Raw genomic sequence first — 17,866 nt, forward strand, 5'->3', positions numbered from 1 at the left:
CAGCTCTGATGGACTAGTTCATCAAGTCGAAGTCCAGATTGTGAAGCCACAAGAGTCAGGTCGCAACTCACAGACTCTTGTTAAATGGCTTTACACCAGACCAATCACCAACCTGATCCTGTTGCTGAACAAGACCGAACTTGAAGATTGAACTTTGAACTATGCATATTGTGTCTACCTCATGATTGCATTGTTTGATGTTATGTCTCTGTTTATCTCAGTTATAGTTATGCATGCTTTGTAGTTGGATCATAATTGGATGTTTTTTGAAAGATCACTCGCAAGAACGCTACATTATGGAATGGAGAAAATGGATTGAGTTTATCCAGAATAAGTATAGGGTTAAGAAGTTTTATGTAGCATTTGAATAAGTCTTCTTTCTTTTTTCTTCTTTTTTTTCTATATTAGTTTTTTATATATATATTTAATATTACTAAGGTTTGTTTATCCTATATAAGCTAGAGAGTGATAGATTTTAGAGTTTATGGTTGTTAGTATATGATTGTTTATGATTGGTTCTTTTTATATATACCTTGTATTTAGCTCTGTGAAGTCGGGGGGGGGAGGGGGGAGGGGGGAGAGGTAGGGGGGGAGGGTGAAGGGAGGGGGAGGGGGTTTTTTAAAGAAAAATTGTATGTTAAAACTTTTCAATAAAAAAAAAATAATTGGATGTTTTGATGCTATGTTTTGCTTATTCTACAGTAGTTAATGGTTAGTTAATAGCAGAAATTGTATATTTCCAAGTGGGGACTTGTGCTGGACCAGTATATATTGAGCTGGTCCATTATTATAGCTAGTTTAGGAATTAAGAACTGTGTTAGTGTATTTAGCATTTAGAGTTAATGCTGTTTCCTTAAGAGATGGCTTCTGGGAAATGTAGTCTAGTTGTTAGTTAGTCCTATAGCTTATCTAGTCAGTGGGAAGAGCTTCAAAGTTTATTGCAGGACATCCTGGCTATGTGCCAGGTTGTAAAAGCCTTTGTTTTAATCACCTTTGTGCACACTCCAAATAGCATCCATAACAATGCTTAGCAATGCTTAGCTGAGATGGAAAAAACCGCAGTCTGGAATCTAGAACTACAAAGCATTTTAGTTCTGGAGCCAGAACACATATCATAAAGCTGTCTAAGGTACAAAGGGACAACTTAGAAGCTTCTAGTTCTATAGAATCCTTTGTGTCTACTTTTTATCTGAAAACCATCACGTTTACTTTTTAAATCTTTTTTACTTTTTTCTTCAAATATGGTGGGAATGATCATCTAATGCCATCTAGTGGTGAAATTGAGAATTATATCCAGCTTCCCCTGATTGGAGTTAACTCAGATTAAAATTTGGCTGTATGCCCAGACATTGCTTATCTGAAGGTCCTTGAAAACTTTGCCTGAGAAAGAAAGATCTCCTTTGGTTTGCCTGGTTTTACAAGGTAGACTATAATTATAGATACAACCATATATTGGAGCCATCCAACTCCCCTGGATTATAAATACAGCTTGGTTTGGAACTGTTATAATTCACAGCCACGGTCTTGGAGGGGTTAAGCCTGAGCCTGTTCCTTCCCATCCAGACCCGCACTGCCTCCAGGCACCGGGACATCACGTCAAGGGCATCACTGGGTTGGCTCGGGGTGGAGATAAACAACTGGGTATCATCCACATATTGGTGATACCTCATCCCAAAGCCATGGATGAACTTACCCAGCGGCTTCATATAGATGTTAAACAGGAAGGGGGAGAAAACCAACCCCTGAGGTACCCCACAGGAAAGGGGCCTCAGGGTAGATCTCTGCCCCCCTGCCACTACAAACTGCGAATGGCCCGAGAGATAGGAGGAGAACCACCGTAAAACAGTGCCTCCCACTCCCAACCCCTCGAGCTGTTGCAGCAGGATACCATGGTCGATGGTATCAAAAGCAGCTGAGAGGTCAAGTAGGACCAGGACAGAGGAGCAACCCCTGTCCCAGGCCCGCCAGAGATCATCTACCAGTGCAACCAATGCCGTTTCCGTGCTGTAACCAGGTCTGAAACCAGACTGGTATGGGTCCACATAGTCCGCTTCATCCAGGAAATGCGGAAGCTGACACACCACAACACTCTCAACAACCTTCGCTATAAAGCGAAGGTTGGAGACAAGACAATAGTTATTTAACGAGGCCAGGTCCAGAGCAGGCTTCTTGAGGAGGGGCCTCACCACCGCCTCTTTTAAGGCGGAGGGGAAGACACCCTCTGTCAATGAAGCATTAACAACTGCCTGGAGCCAGCCCCCTGTCACCTCCCCAGCAGCCAAAACTAGCCAGGAGGGACATGGGTCCAATAAACAGGTTGTAGCGCTCAGTTGACGCATAATCCTGTCCACATCATCCAAAGACACAGGGTCAAACTCAGCCCAAATGGTATAACCAAGACCTGCCCTTTCCACTCCGCCAGATTCCGCCCAGTCGGAGTCCAAACCAGTCCGGATCTGAGCGATTTTGTCCTGCAGATACTGTATAAATTCCTCAACCCTACCTTGCAAGGGGTCATCCCTCGGTCGCTGATTAAGCAGTGAGCGGGTCACTCTAAACAAGGCAGCTGGGTGGTTATCTGCGGACGCAATGAGAGTGGAAAAGTAAACACACTTTGCTGCTTCCATCGCCACTAGGTAAGACTTAAAATAAGTTCTTAGCTGTGTTCGATCAGATTCGGATCTGCTGGACCTCCAACAGCTCTCTAGGCATCTTTTCCGGCGCTTCATCTTTTGGAGTCCCTTGGTAAACCAGGGGGACACCCGGGATCTACGATGGGTCAGAGGCTGCAAAGGCACAACTCGATCCAAGGCCCCAGCAGCAGCCCTCTCCCAGGCTTCCACTAGGGCCTTGGCAGTGTCGTGGGCAAGGGAAGCAGGAAATGTCCCAAGCTCAGTCTGGAACCTCTCAGGGTCCATCAAGCACCTGGGGTGGAACCATCTAGTCGGTTCCACCTCCCAGTGGCGGGGGGTGGCGTACTGAAAGTCTAGCTGGAGAAGGAAATGATCAGACCATGACAGGGGTTGGATGGTTAAATCTCCCCTACCCAGACCATTAATCCACTGCCCAGAGATAAAAACCAGGTTGAGTGTGTGCCCTCCATTATGAGTCGGGTCCTGAATTATTTGAGTCAGGTCCATGGCCGTCATGGAGGACATGAACTCCCGGGCCAACTTAGATGCCTCACCCATGGAAGGCAGATTTAAGTCCCCCAGAACTATGAGCCTGGGGAACTCAATCGCCAACCCGGACAAGACATCGAGAAGTTTGGGCAGGGCCGCTGACACGCAGCTGGGAGACAGGTACATAATCAATAGGCCCAACTGAATTCCAGGACCCCACTTCAAAAGGAGAGACTCACACCCGCCTATCTGAGGGATAGTGGCCACTCGCGGACAAAGACTCTCCGTAATAATAACTGCCACCCCCCCGCCCCTACCCTGGGCCCGTGGCTGGTGAAGCACCCGGAAGCCTGGTGGGCATAATTCCGAGAGGGGGACACCCCCCTCTTGGCCCAACCAGGTCTCCGTGATGCATGCCAGGTCTGCGTTCTCCTCAATGAGATCATGTATGAGGGGAGCCTTGTTCACCACAGACCTGGCATTGAAATAAACCAGCCTAAGCCCAGGGTCCTGCAATCCTATGCCCCCAGGGGAGCGAGAAGAGCAATGAGGGTGGGAACAGGCAACCGCTTGAAGACAGCGGTGGTCCATTCCCCAATTACAATAGAGCCCTCTGCTCCCACACTCTCTGCCTCTCCCAATCACCATCAAAATAGGAAGACCCTCCTTACTTGGAGCTGAGTCCACCCCCAAATCCCTACTCCCCCCGTGACCATCCGATGGTCTGGACTGCTGTCCGGGTCAAACTCCCCCAAGTTCATTCCGGATCCCTTGGGCCTCCCCCCTCCCAGATCCCCTTAAAATTTTATTTAAAAATCTCAGTAAAAATCCCCTCAAACTCCTCTTTGCAGCATGCCATCTCTCAGGGTCCCACAACCCGTCATCAAGAAAGATCTTCTGCAAAACAGATGGATACTCCTGAGAGAGGGGGGAATCTCACAGCGAGTAAAGTTCTTCTAAGGTATATGCTGGCATATAAAGGGAGATGGTAACGGTAACATCGGGCAATGGAGGGTGCCAATAGATGGAATTGATGAAAAGTTGAAAAGTTCAGAAAAGTTCAGTCGGCCAGTGGCAGGTCCCAAAGCCACAATCATGATGATAATGGAATAATCAACGGTGGCAACAGCAAAAGCCATAATGAGGTAGAGAGGACAAGTCCAGAAGAGGGGGGAAGGAGGCAGCCTGATGACAATGCCGATGGACCCAAAACAACGGGTTGAGGCACGACGACAGGGACAGCTGTGACCTCCGTGGCGGCAAGGAGAAGGAACAGCAGCAGCAGCAGACCCCACAGCCACAACCATAGTGCCACCAGGTCCACCACACTCTCTGAGCGGTAGGGGGGGGAAACACAATATCGAAGCCCCCTTCCCCCCTGCCATAACCCAGGTCTCACAATAAAGCAAACAAGCACAAGCAGAGCCCAAATTCTGACTCAAATTCACTCGGGATCCAGCTCCGCTCGGCACAACAAAGGCTTGACCTCTCAATGGCTTTTGATACCGTCGACCATAGTATCCTTCTGGGGCGGCTTCAGGGGTTCGGAGTGGAGAGCCTGTGCTATCCTGGTTCACCTCCTTCCTCTGTGGCCACTCAGTCAATGTTAATAGGAGGCGAGAGATCCAACCCTCACCCACTGCTTTGCGGGGCCCAGCAGGACTTGGTACTCTGTCTGCTCCTATTCAACATCTACATGAAGCTGTTGGGTGAGATCATCCATCACCATGGACTGAGATATGATCAATATGCTGACGATACTCAGCTGTATGTCTCAGCCTGTGTGTGAGTTAAGTGATGCCATGACATCTCTCTCGCAGTGCCTGGAGGCTGTTGGGGCTGAATGGGGAGCAACGGTTGAAACTGAACCTTGGCAAGAGCAAGTGGCTCTGGGTTTGGGGTTCTTTGGCCCATGGAGAATTGCCACCTTTGGTCTTGGATGGGGGTGGCACTACCCCAAACAGACCCTGTGCATAATCTAGAGGGTACTCCTGGACTTGCGTCTCCTACTCGAAAAGCAGGTGGTATTCATGGCCAGTAGGGCCTTTGCACAACTGTGGATTGTGTGCCAGTTATGCCCTTTCCTGGACCAACAATCCCTGCTCATGGTCATTCATGCCTCGGTCAATTCCTGTCTTGACCATTGCAACACACTACACGGAGCTGCCCTCAAGAGCATCTGGAAGTTCCAACTGGTGCAAAATGAAGCAGTCCACATGGTTTTGTGCAGACCTAATCTGGCACTTTTAATTTAATTTTTTTCATTTTAAAAAAAGCTTCATTGCATCGAGGTTAAGTCCAGGTTATAACTTTTTCATACTGATGCAAGTTGACAATCAGGAAGTCATTTCCTCCTTGAGTACCTTTCTCTGAATTCATCCCTAATTCTGTTCATAAAAAGGCAGGTTCTTTAATTAATTGTTTTATTTTGGGATTAACATTTTATTAATTTAAGTAGGCAATTTTTAAGGTTGACTTGCTTTACTGAATTACACCCAAATATGTCAGAGTAGTTGGCAAAAAATCTTGATTAGGATTTGACTTCAAGGATGCCATCTAAAATAATAAAATAAATCTCGGTTACAGTTTTTATAAATTAGAACAGTAATGTTAAGATTCAAGTTGAAGTTCTTTCTTTAAAACCCATAGTTTTATGCTGCTTTTTAAAATAGTCCATTTGTGCTAAAACAGGGAGCCGCTTAACTATCCACATCATTAACTCACATTGTGATACAAAATAATAATAATAATAATATAGATCCATTTGTGTCTTTTCAATTCACCCTTTCTGACCCAGAGCATGGCTTTGTGACTTTCCACACTGATCTGAATGAGACCGTATTTGCAGAACTGCACAAAAGTCACACCTTTTCGGTACAGATTGAAGCCTATCCAAATCCAACCATCATCTGGTTTCAGAATAAGAAGCCCCTGACTTCTGAGAGCAACAGTGATTTCACCATCAATAGCAGGAATTTGTCAGAAACCAGGTAAACTTTCAACTCAACATTTTAGTACATGCAGCATTAAGCCATCTATTATTTTTAATTGATATACTGATATACTGTATACATCATTTTACTAAGAAAAATCTAGTATCACTAATGGATTTTATAAAGTTTTCACCTATATGGAAAAAGGTTGATAATAGTAATAATATAAAGATAAGGGAAATATTTTTTGTATCCCTTTCTCTGTACTCATTGGTCCAATATAAATCAAGCACCTGGGAACTTATATTTAATAGATTAGAAATCAGAATGGAATGGCACATTGTGCCATTCAAGTTAGCTCTCACTTAATACATGATGGCAAATTCTAGATTATCTAACATCACAGGAATATCCCAAAGATGCTTTTTCACAAGGCAACTGGACTTTGTTTTTCTTTGAAGACTTTTCACTTCTCCTCCAAGAAGCTTCTTCAGCTTATCTTTGGGATAACTATGACCTGGATGACTAAGAATCTCCATAGACATATCACAAGAGTAATTCATTCTAGTTTAACTAAAATGAATGGGTTTCTCTCTCTCAGTGGAAAATTTCCCCCTTGAAAGTAACATAATTTGTGCTTCTATATAAGCTCCACTATCTTAACTCTTGCAAGATTCTTTTTTCTCCAGGTATCAAACTACTCTGACCCTTGTGAGGGTGAAGGCAAGTGAAGGAGGTCTGTACACTGTCCAAGCATTTCACGAAGACGACTTAAAAGAGCTCTCCTTCTATTTGCAGATTAATGGTGAGCACACCTCCTTGTGATCAATCAGTCAATTTTATTTACAGCCAAAAGAACCTTTTTGCAAAGATTATATTTCATTAAACGTATATTTTAAATCATATTTTAAATATCCAGGACAGGGCAACTAATTTTCACTTAAGTGTGCCAAGAGTAGGATGAATCACCATGGGGGTGCTACAACAGTTGTAACTTGAGGACCTGGTCATAGGTAGGGTTTGTTTTTTTTGAAAGGGGGGTGTTTGCTGTAACTTTGATCAATCGCTAAGTGACCAGTCATATAGTAAATCAAGGAGTACCTGCTTGTGGCTTCCTAGGCTAGCCACGCCCCTACTTGGAACATCTGTTCAGAACTGTAGCCCTTGGCTATCATTTGTCAGTGTTAAAAGAGAACCCAAAGGCAGTCTACTGGCAGAAATGGATTGCCGGCGGGTAATACCCAGGGATAGGGCCTTCTCAGTGGGGGTGCCTGCCCTTTGGAACCAGCTGCCAGTGGAGCTGACGACTGCCCCCGACCTCCGTTCATTCCGCCAGGGCCTGAAGACCTGGCTCTTCGAGCTCTCTGGCCCAGGCTGAGGATTAATCTTATTTTAACTGGGGTTTTATTTATGCAGGGACAAATGTAATTTTTTTAAAATTTGTTTTTAACTTTTATATTTTGGTTTTTTAATCACCCTGTAAACCGCCCTGAGTCCTTCGGGAAAGGGCGGTATATAAATGTAATAATAATAATAATAATACCACATGAACTCTCATAAGACTCTCAAGACAAAATGTCATGAGATTTCTTGCAAAATAATAACAACAACTTTCTTCCAGAGCCAATTTTAGCACATAGTCTTGTTTCCCCCTGAGCAAAGATGGTAATGGAGGAGAGAAACCGCTTGTGGCTTCCTAGGCTAGCCACGCCCCTACTTGGAACATCTGTTCAGAACTGTAGCCCTTGGCTATCGTTTGTCAATGTTAAAAGAGAACCCAAAGGCCGTCTACTGGCAGAAATGGAAGAATTCAATAGACCTGTGTTGGGGTCTCTGATTGAGAACATAATCCTATTTCTGGCGGATGCTATCTGGAGAAATCAAAGAAATTGACTGTCCTCTTTTGTTGTGGTCTTTTCAGAACCTGGAAAAGAGGAGGGCAGTTTGGAAAAGGAAGCAAGCTGTGAATGTCCACACATTCCTCCTTTATCAGCTACAGCTGAACGTTAGCATGCAGTAGTGTTATGTATCCAGTTGCAGGCATCTGCATAGCAACAGCCACTAGGGGGTGTTTGGCCTGGATGGTTTTAGCAGGAAACCTAGTTTCGGCGGGAAACCTAGGGCCAACCCCATTGGCTGGCCGCCTCCCTGGCCGGGTATATAAGGAGGCCAGGCAGCCCTTGTTCCTCAGTACGCACCCCCCACAATAAAGAGCTGAACACATACTCCGGCTGGCGTCTCTTCCTTGCGTCGGACCCACTACATTACAGTAGGGTGTCCCTGGTACACTTGCAGCTCCTTCATGCAGCTATCAAAGGATGAGGGGAATCTTATCAAAACAAGGAGAGGCTCCTTTCATCAGTCCTGCTTGCCGAATGTATTCTATTATCTCCGGCTGTTCAATAAAAGCCTTGCTTCCATCTAGTGGTTGCTTGGATGTTTGCAGTCTAGACAGGGAGCAGTGGAGTTGGGTTCAAAGGCAAGGCAGACAGAAAACTGCAAAACCTGTACAATGGGTGGGATGTGAAAAATAAGAAACGGCATGATTTCCCCTTTTTAGCCAGAAGGTGCACTGCGAGAAACATAAATAACTACATATTGAAGAAATTATAGTAGGGTAAGCCATCTTAAAGTACCATCATGGCAGGAAGTAAAAGGGACCTGGATTAGAAAGTAGGCCTTCTCTTGGGTAGCCTCCAAATTGCAAAACATTCTGTCCCCAGCTCATATTGTTTCAGTGCTTAAGATGCTAAAACCTTTTATTGTAATTAGGACGATTATGATGTCTAAGATATATTTATGGGCCATAGTGTATTCTTTATTGCTTTTTGTTTTAATATCATTTTTATTGTTGTAAACTTCCCAGAATATTTGGATTGGGTACCATATTTTTTTTTACTGGAGAAGAATGGTGGCTAACAAATAAATGGGCCATTTTATCTTCTAATGCAATGTTCATTCAACATTGTTCTCAAGGGTTTCCTTATGGCTCTCGAGCAAAAAGCTTCTTCCTTCCCTAAAGCAATTTCTGGTGGGTTTTGAAATTGTCCCATTAAGAGCAGTTTTCCATTCTTCCTTCCAAGTGTGGTTCCTACTTCAGACTTTCCTTTATCATGTGTTACTTTCCATGTCCAGCCCTCTGGGTCAAAGTCAGTAGAAGCTACTGAGAAACTCAACACTGCATGATAAGAATTTTCATGCAGGGGCATCTGTGGGGAAAGAAGTAATGGGAATTTTTTTTTGGGGGGGGGAAGGCAAATTGGCAGCTGCAACAGTGCAAGTTGAAACTGCACCATTTTTTTATAAGAGCCACACATGCAACAATAAAAGGGACCAGGCTTCAACCATAAAGCTATAGCTGCCATCTTGACATTTAACAAATAATAGGATAAAGCTACTTCAATAAGCTAAATTGCTCTCTATCAATAGGAATTGGAGACCCTTACTTTATCTATGATCATTTTATTAATTAAAAGATTTAATTATTTTTTCTGGCTTTCCCCACAGTTTAACAATTACTTATCCTTGTACTCCTTAGCCAAAGTGATTCTATTCATATTTGTCTGAAGGGTTCTGGCTAGATTCATACAACATGCTAATCTGAACTCTAAAAGCTACATTATGGCCTAGCGTGTCATGTAAACCCAATTGTTTATTCAAAAACCATGGCTTATGATTTGGAATACTGTAGATAGACCTAGCCAATTATTGTTTATGCAATAATTGTTAAGAAAAACCACACCTTGGCAAGTTATTATGGTGGGTATTTGCTGTGATTCACATCAATTAAGATCTTATGGCACCTTCAGTCTGTCATTTTTGTGTGTGTAAAATGGTGGAAATTTTCTCCCATTGCTATACATGCATTAAAGTGTGTCTTCAATGCAGGACCATTGTGTGCATAAAAACAAGCCTGACTATTAGTTATTTTTAGTTATTACTGCCATGTTTACTGTGATTTAACATGATCATTAATTTACTCACAGGCTCATAACTATAATGCATCATTTATTAGCAATCTTCCAAGTAGCAATATTACTCAGTAACTGATAACTCTGTATGTCACCAGAACTTTAGGGGATTTCCAGTTAATTCCAGAGGTGCATGAATATGAAACTAAAAGCAATTCTAAAAAAATAGGATAAATGGAATATCAAGTAAGATATAGCAGGGAATTTAAACATCATGTTTCCGACTCAGAAAGTACCTTTTGTACCGTTCCTCTTTCAGGAAGCCTCCCCTTGTAAAAGCTGTATACCCCTATCACCAATTATTTGTTGTCTCATATTCTTTTCTCCAATATAACCAGTCCCAGCTACAGTGACAGAACTGAGAGATAGTAGCAACAAAACAAATGGTGAGCAAACAGTGATCTGTACTACAGAAGGAATGCCCCAACCAGAGGTTACCTGGTATACCTGTAATAATGACAAATGGTAAGGAGAACATTTTGAGTCCTTTTGCATTTAAAACCCTGGGTGAGGAGGACAGCAGGAAAGAACTTGCCATGGGATTTCCCTGCAGACCACTCTTTTTATATAATCTCATTATACGTGGGATAAATTCAGATCCTGCTACCTGTTAGAGCATGATTTGAATCACACAAGAAGTGAAATATGCATCAAAATGTCTCAGTACATTCATAGGGGTATTTCTGTCCAGCATTCCTAGCCCCTAAACATACCCAATTCCAACAGGTTGTCCTCTTTTTTCACTTTTCCAATTGACCATCAACTTTCCATGGTTACTGAGCATATTCAGGCCTGTTTTCAGCTGGGTTCTGTTATCCCATATAATTTTGAAGGAGGAGGAGGAAAAAGAGATGTGTACTTCCACAAACCTTCCCTGATGGTCTCACAGTGGCTGTTTTTGGCCAACATTATTGGCCATTAAGCTTTCTCCGTAAATACTCTGAGAGAACCACAAAATAATTATAAGAATAATAGCTGCTGCTCTTTGCATGTCAACAGATGCCTTGGTGGTTATAGTTCTGAGTTGCTATCCCTGCTTTATGTCCATGCTCCAATACCTTTTTTCTGAGCTTTAGCCTCAGTCCTTAAGAGCTTTCCTCATAGGGAATTCCTGAATTATTAAACATTTTGCCCCTTTCTGCACATGATATATATATATATATATATATATATATATATATATATATATATATATATATATATATATATATATATATATATATATATATATTGAAATATGGTTACTGGATCAGTGCATTCCAAGTATGGACACACTTAAGACTCCTTTTTGTTTCATTTTTATTCTTTCTTCCATTATGGATACCAAGGGGACATCCAAAGAGTTCCCAAGTGCTCTCCTGTCCAACACTGACTGGATTACAGACCTTTTTACTTGTAGGAAGAGGGCTGAAATACTTGTTTGCTTGCCCTGCTCTGAGTTGAATAATTGACTCTGTAGTAGGGCAGCTTGAGAAGCTAAGCACGGAGCTCCTGAATTTGTAGAACCTACTTCTGGAAAAGTTTTTAGTGCGACTAACCCACTTAGGTATGCAGAGATATGAATATGCTACAGTAGAGATGTAACCTATTACTCAGTATGATGGTCAAGTTCTCTTTGGTTGCTTTCCAAAACAGGTGTGCTGGGGAAACTACCAAGATCCTGGGGAATAGCTCAGAAGAAATGAATCTGCAAACAAATTTCACATACGAAGATGACCGGAAAATTTACATTGTGACAAGCAAGCTCCACTTTCACAGAGTAGATGAGCCTATTTTTATCCAATGTGCAGCTCAAAATCTCTTGGGTGCACACTCTCAGCAGATCACCCTAGTCCCATACAGTGAGTCTTGCAATATCCATCTTATCGTTTTTGAATCACGTAGATATGCAACAGTGTAATTGCACTGGCCTGGGAAGAAGTGGTTTTGTGTCCCCTAGCTGTGCCGTACACCTATTAACAACTGTGGGTAACTTACAGTTTAGTCTGCCCCCAGCATCATCCCAGTCAGTCCCCGTATCCAGATCACAAGCAAGCACGCACACACCACTCAGCTTAGCTATCAAAAATATAACAATGCTATTTATTAAACATCAGCAAATGCTAAAACATTTAACTGGCAAAAACATGAAAAAGCAGATAAAAGCAGGGAAAGAGCAATATATGAACAGCAGGCAAAAAATTATGTTATTTATCTTTCAAAAAGCACAAATGTTTTCAAAATCACTAGCAACAATACTGTAGGTAATTAGCATGGACAAACTAAAAAAGAATATGATAATGTTATTTTAAGTCCAAGTGAAAAATGGATTAAGAATCTAAATAAGTATATTGGGGTAGCACTGGCCATAAATGTATATGTAAATTTAGTAATTCAGTTTGTTTCTTGTTTCAGATCTACCTTTTAAAGTGATCATTATTTCAGTAATCGTGGCCTTTGTGGTTCTCATGGTTCTTTTCCTGGTGATCCTCATTTTCTTGTGGCGAAAAGTAAGAATCTGCTTTTAACCCTTCTGAGTCTCAGACTATTAAGTCCTCAGCTTTTGAATAATTATGCTGAATTTCAGAGACAAACTTCTGAAGCCATGGGAATAATAGCTCTAAGAACGATAGCTGATTTGCTTAACTTCAGTTATTATGAACTGTGAGCCTACTATGCTAAGGTTCTGAGCATAATCTGAAATACAATCAGAGATTACGGGATTTACAAAATTCCCCATAATGTAGGACAAATATCAGGGCTGTTGGAGATAGTATTAATGTTCTGTTTTGTTTTTTTTAAATTATGTTCTCAATTTTCTTACTGACAGTGTGTCAACTTTTTAAATGTGTACCTATTATCAAAATGAGAATGTTAAAAAAAGAATGAACATTTTTCAAGTTTGTAGAAGAATTTTTATTTTTATAGCATGCAAACTAACAGAGCTAATGGAGCTGTTTTTAAATGGCTGTTTTGGGTCCAGTGAATGGGTGGAAGAGTCCCGGCTGCTATCCTTCTTCAAAGGTTTGTTGATTTCTGTGCAGAGACTTCTGCTGATGTTCTAATGTATCACTTGAGCTACTTTAACCTTCTGAAGGAAAGAAAGGCAACACCTTTTCCTTGAAGAAAGGCCTTTACATGTAGGGACAGATCACAAATTGCACAAGGAGGAGGTCTCCAGAGTGAGCCTCCTCTTGCAGTGGGCTGCATGTTATGTAGCCCTGCCATCTTCTAACTCTTTTGTTTCCTTCTACCAGAAGCCTCGATATGAAATTCGCTGGAAGGTGATTGAGTCAATCAGCTCTGACGGGCATGAATATATCTATGTGGACCCTATGCAACTGCCTTATGATTCCAGCTGGGAGGTTCCAAGGGACAGGCTGGTTTTAGGTGAGAAGAGGAGGAACAGGATAAGAGAGAAGTTTAATACATAGAAGCCAGATGCCACTAAACACCACCGTTGCTCAATGTATAACAACAGATAGCATTCTTGCATTGAAAATTAGTTTTTTAAATGAAATTCTATGGGCAACAGAAAGCCTTTGTCCATAATGAAACCACTTTACTCATTCTTCTCCAGGACAGTTCAGAGGATGAGAGTTCATCTGTATAAGGTTGGGGAAGCTTGCATTCAGAATTCAAGGGCCAAGTCTCGTTTTTCACTAGATGGCTCTTAGATTGTGAAGCCTCATTCTTTGATCTGCAGCATACTTTTCAGAGACTTTTAAAGGATGCTGAAAAATGAGTGATAGGCATAACTATTTTTAGAATGTAATACAATATGCAGTACTTAACATTATGGGGAAAGCCAGTAATTTACATTTGCGAATCTATGTGCTGAGGTGCTTAATAAAGATGAAAGAACTGGGCTGGGAATAAGATGAAGGCTGAGTCAGGAAGGAAAAAAAAAGAGGTTGCCAAGGAGACATCAGCCATTTTAATGCCAGAAGGGAAAGGCCCTTGCATTGGAAGCTTAGAAAAATAATCAGCAGCTTCTATAAACAATACACACTGTGGTTCTCTGGATATAATGTAGTTGTTAAATTGTATTTCGTGAATATTATCACAATGGCCTTGACAGTTAAGACTATAGTAATGAAGGAGGAATATTGGTATTGTTGTTTAAATTCTGTGAAGCTATCTAGAGCAAGGGTCTTCAAACTTGGCCCTTTTATGACTTATGGACTTCAACTCCCAGAATTTCTTAGCCAGCATACCTGGCTGAGGAATTCTGGGAGTTGAAGTCCACAAGTCATAAAAGGGCCAAGTTTGAAGACCTCTGATCTAGAGAGTAATCTGAAGTGATGAGACCTAGAAATTTAATACATCAACAAACAAATCATCCGAGAATGTGAAGCTTGAAATTTGTAATTGCTCTGCCCCTACTGGTCACATTTAGCATGGTGTGCTAATTGGGATCGCACTTTTACCAGGTCAGGGAGAGGCCAGCAATGGTCCACCCTTAAGTCATTCTCTGTGGCATAGCTCTTTCTGCCCAAACTTTCATATTAAGAACAGTCCATACAACAATTCTGTCAAGCTGCCCCCCACCATAGCTGTTTGTAGTTGGAGAAGAGGATGTATTTTATATTTTATTTTAACTTAATCAGAATTTTTGATTGTTGCAATCTTATGATTCTCAGCTGTTTTATAGGAAGCAAAAATACATAACTATTTGATCTTCTATTTGCTGCAGGGCGTACATTGGGCTCTGGAGCCTTTGGGCGTGTGGTGGAAGCAATTGCTCACAGCCTCAGCCATTCCCAGTCCACCATGAGAGTTGCTGTAAAAATGCTCAAGTGTGAGTTTGGATTGTTTCTTCTTCCTCCCAGCCCGTGGAAATACAAGTAATCATGCTGTCTTCCATGCCTGCCTTCCTCCTTTACGTTAACAATATATTGCCATATTCATTGCTTATCTATCTTCCTGTTCAATTATCCTTGGTACCAATCATGTAGCATGCATAACAGTGTCCATAATGTGTAATGCTATCTATATAGTAGCATACATGATTAATCTGGCTGAGTATCCAACAAGATTGTCCCAGTCTTCCTTCACCTATAAGCCCTTTAAAGAAGTATCTATTTCATTACTGTATTCATCCACCCTACAGCCACAGCCCGAAGCAGTGAAAAGCAGGCTCTGATGTCAGAACTGAAGATCATGAGCCACCTTGGGCCTCACCTGAACATTGTGAACTTGCTTGGTGCTTGCACCAAAGGAGGTACTGTTTTCATTTTAATTTCTTCAACCTGGATCTCTGCCTCTACCCTTGTCATTTTCTTCCACTTACTGCAATTGCAGTCTTTTGATTTAGCACGGATTTTGGCAAATAGATGGAGATGTTCATGTTTTCATTAGTTGATAAGCTAATCCTATTTTCTGAAAAGGATATAACCTGCCCTTTATCACCCTCCCAATTTCCATCCTATGCAAATTAGAACACTACCATATATCTCTTTCCAAACTACATATTTCAATTTCTTCATTAGAATGTAAGTTCAACTCCTGCTGATTTACATGGAGAGATGTAGTTAGAATTTTGTACTAATAATTTGTGTTGCCTTTCCAAGACTTTTTTTTTAACATCCCAGTTTAACACACAGCCCTGGATTTCCCAGTTGGTCTGCCATCCAATTACTAATCACAGTTAATCGTGTTTAGCTTTTCAAAATCAGCCAAGGCCAGTTGTATGCTACCACTTGGTGAGTGCCATTTGAACAAGGCCATCTTTGACGTATAATGAAAACCCTGTTTGTTTTATTGAAACCATTATACATGTAACTTTATTTGCTATTTTTAGCCTTTAATACTATAGAGATTGTTCTAATCACAAACAAATTCAAATGTGAATGGGACTTAGTTCTGAAAATACTCTTTTCCAAACACATTGCATCAAAATTGCTGTCTTTCAGTTGTGCTTTTAAAATTATATAAATAACCAAGTTTGTAAATAACATGTTAATCATCTGATATAGCTACACTGGGATATATTTATTTTTATCAAATAAATCTGTTCCTGCCACCTGCTGAAATGTGTAAAATCACTTTACAGTTTTTAAAAAGTATAACTTGCATGTCCTGCCTACTTTCTTGGTTTTGAACAGGGTCCAGTGCTAGTGGAGGTATGCTATGCTATGTAATTTGTGCAGGTATTTGCGACTCTTATTAAAGAAAATGAAATATTACTTAATCCAAATAATGAAAGCAATCAGAGCAGTGTAGAAACAGGGTACAAGGACCTGGTTCACATGCTCATCCAGTTAAAGGTTCTTGTTTTGTAGAGAAATAGTCAGCAGATGGCAGATATGTTATATAAATGTTCCAAGGGACAGCAGTCTCTGTGTGCACTCAATATGTGCTAGATCGTTTATTTACAATCAATATTTTATTGAAATCAGATTGCAATTACAATCAATATTGATTTGATTATATAGATCAAAACAGCAGAGGGTAATTTTCCCATCAGGTATCCTCAAAATATATCAATCCATTGTATTATTCCGATACTTGGCAATAATAATGATGTTCCAAATGACCATTGACACAGCATTATTGGTTTTTAATAAAGAAAATTGTGTGTATATCTGGGAAATATGAGGGTATGTTTACAAGCTTCTACAAAAGCATGCAGTGACATTTTAATGCTTGAAAAAAGACTAATCTGTTTCTCAGACACAGATATACAGAAAAAGTGTGGGAAGTCTATTTTCCACTTATAAGTAATACTATTTTACCTGGACTATATCACTACATGCATGGGATTCGCCAAAATAATTGTTTTTCTAAGTAAAATGTTCCATTGCACAAAAATCTAGTATTCAAAAAAGAAATATTCTAGATTAGCTTTTGTTTTGAAATGATAGTCTTGAAGTTCAGTGGAGTGCTCAGTTATGTCCACACCCCAAACAAATGCTTGTAAAGACTTGCAACTTCAGCAAGTCCATCTTTAGCTTATGAACAAAAGGTATTCTTTGACCTTTTCTCTATACAAATGGCCTTTTCTGTACAGGTCCCATCTACATCATAACTGAATACTGTCGCTATGGAGACCTGGTGGACTATCTACATAGGAACAAGCACACCTTCCTGCAGTGCTATAGTGAGAAGGCCAAGCAAGAAGCAGAATTGTATGGGAATGGTATGCGTGTGGACCGGCTGCAGAGGTGCCTGTCAATTTGATTACAGTATCTATTTATATAGTCATACTCAACTTATATAGCAAACTACAAAACCTACTAATACAGAAACACATGCAAAAATCCATTAAAAAAAACAGAATAGATTTATTCTTGGAAGTGCCACAGCTTTGAGGATTAGGAGTTTTGTGTTCTTCCCAAACCCTGCCCCTTTTCCAGTTTTAATAATCCTGGTACCCTGAAAAAGATCTTTGGGGATTATTTCCTCTTTATAAAAAGAATACAATTAAAGTGAATTCAACTGAGATTGGACTTATTCACTATTTTGTTTTTAAAAAATATTATATCATTGGGCTCTAAAGGGAAGTGGGGGATATCCTGGCAGTTTTGCTGCATGGTCCTGCCAAAGCCTTAGTAACATCGTGGAACCTAAGGGCGTCCAAGGTCTTGGACAGGATCGTGCCTCTGCAGCTCTTTTGACATATCACTCCCAATTCCCCCCATGGTTCATGGAGGAGTTGCGGGTTCTGAAAAGGGTTAAGAGATGCTAAGAGTGCTGCTGGAGGAAAACAAAGGATGACTCCCACCAGACATGACTTAAAACAACTTTTACTTCTCTGCCCTTATTGCATCCCCAGAATGTCACCTGTCAGCCCTGTACTGGATCACCCAGTCCCTCCTGGGACAAAGGTGCATAGATGATCAACTTCAGGGCTGTACAA

General features: G+C 41.2%; 1 protein-coding gene across 1 annotated transcript in view; it reads left to right on the forward strand.

Annotated features, from left to right (window-relative positions):
- The window catches only part of PDGFRB (platelet derived growth factor receptor beta), a 132,046-nt gene that overhangs the window by 95,210 nt on the left and 18,970 nt on the right, over positions 1 to 17,866 (forward strand). Inside the window, exons 7-15 of the mRNA XM_083352291.1 lie at positions 5,920 to 6,112; positions 6,745 to 6,860; positions 10,365 to 10,491; positions 11,662 to 11,867; positions 12,421 to 12,515; positions 13,263 to 13,395; positions 14,702 to 14,806; positions 15,119 to 15,229; positions 17,018 to 17,171. Coding sequence (XP_083208417.1) covers positions 5,920 to 6,112; positions 6,745 to 6,860; positions 10,365 to 10,491; positions 11,662 to 11,867; positions 12,421 to 12,515; positions 13,263 to 13,395; positions 14,702 to 14,806; positions 15,119 to 15,229; positions 17,018 to 17,171 — 1,240 coding nt within the window. The remainder of the gene's footprint in view (positions 1 to 5,919; positions 6,113 to 6,744; positions 6,861 to 10,364; positions 10,492 to 11,661; positions 11,868 to 12,420; positions 12,516 to 13,262; positions 13,396 to 14,701; positions 14,807 to 15,118; positions 15,230 to 17,017; positions 17,172 to 17,866) is intronic.

The sequence above is a fragment of the Vipera ursinii genome (assembly GCF_947247035.1).
Source record: "Vipera ursinii genome assembly, chromosome: 2".
Lineage (NCBI taxonomy): Eukaryota > Metazoa > Chordata > Lepidosauria > Squamata > Viperidae > Vipera > Vipera ursinii.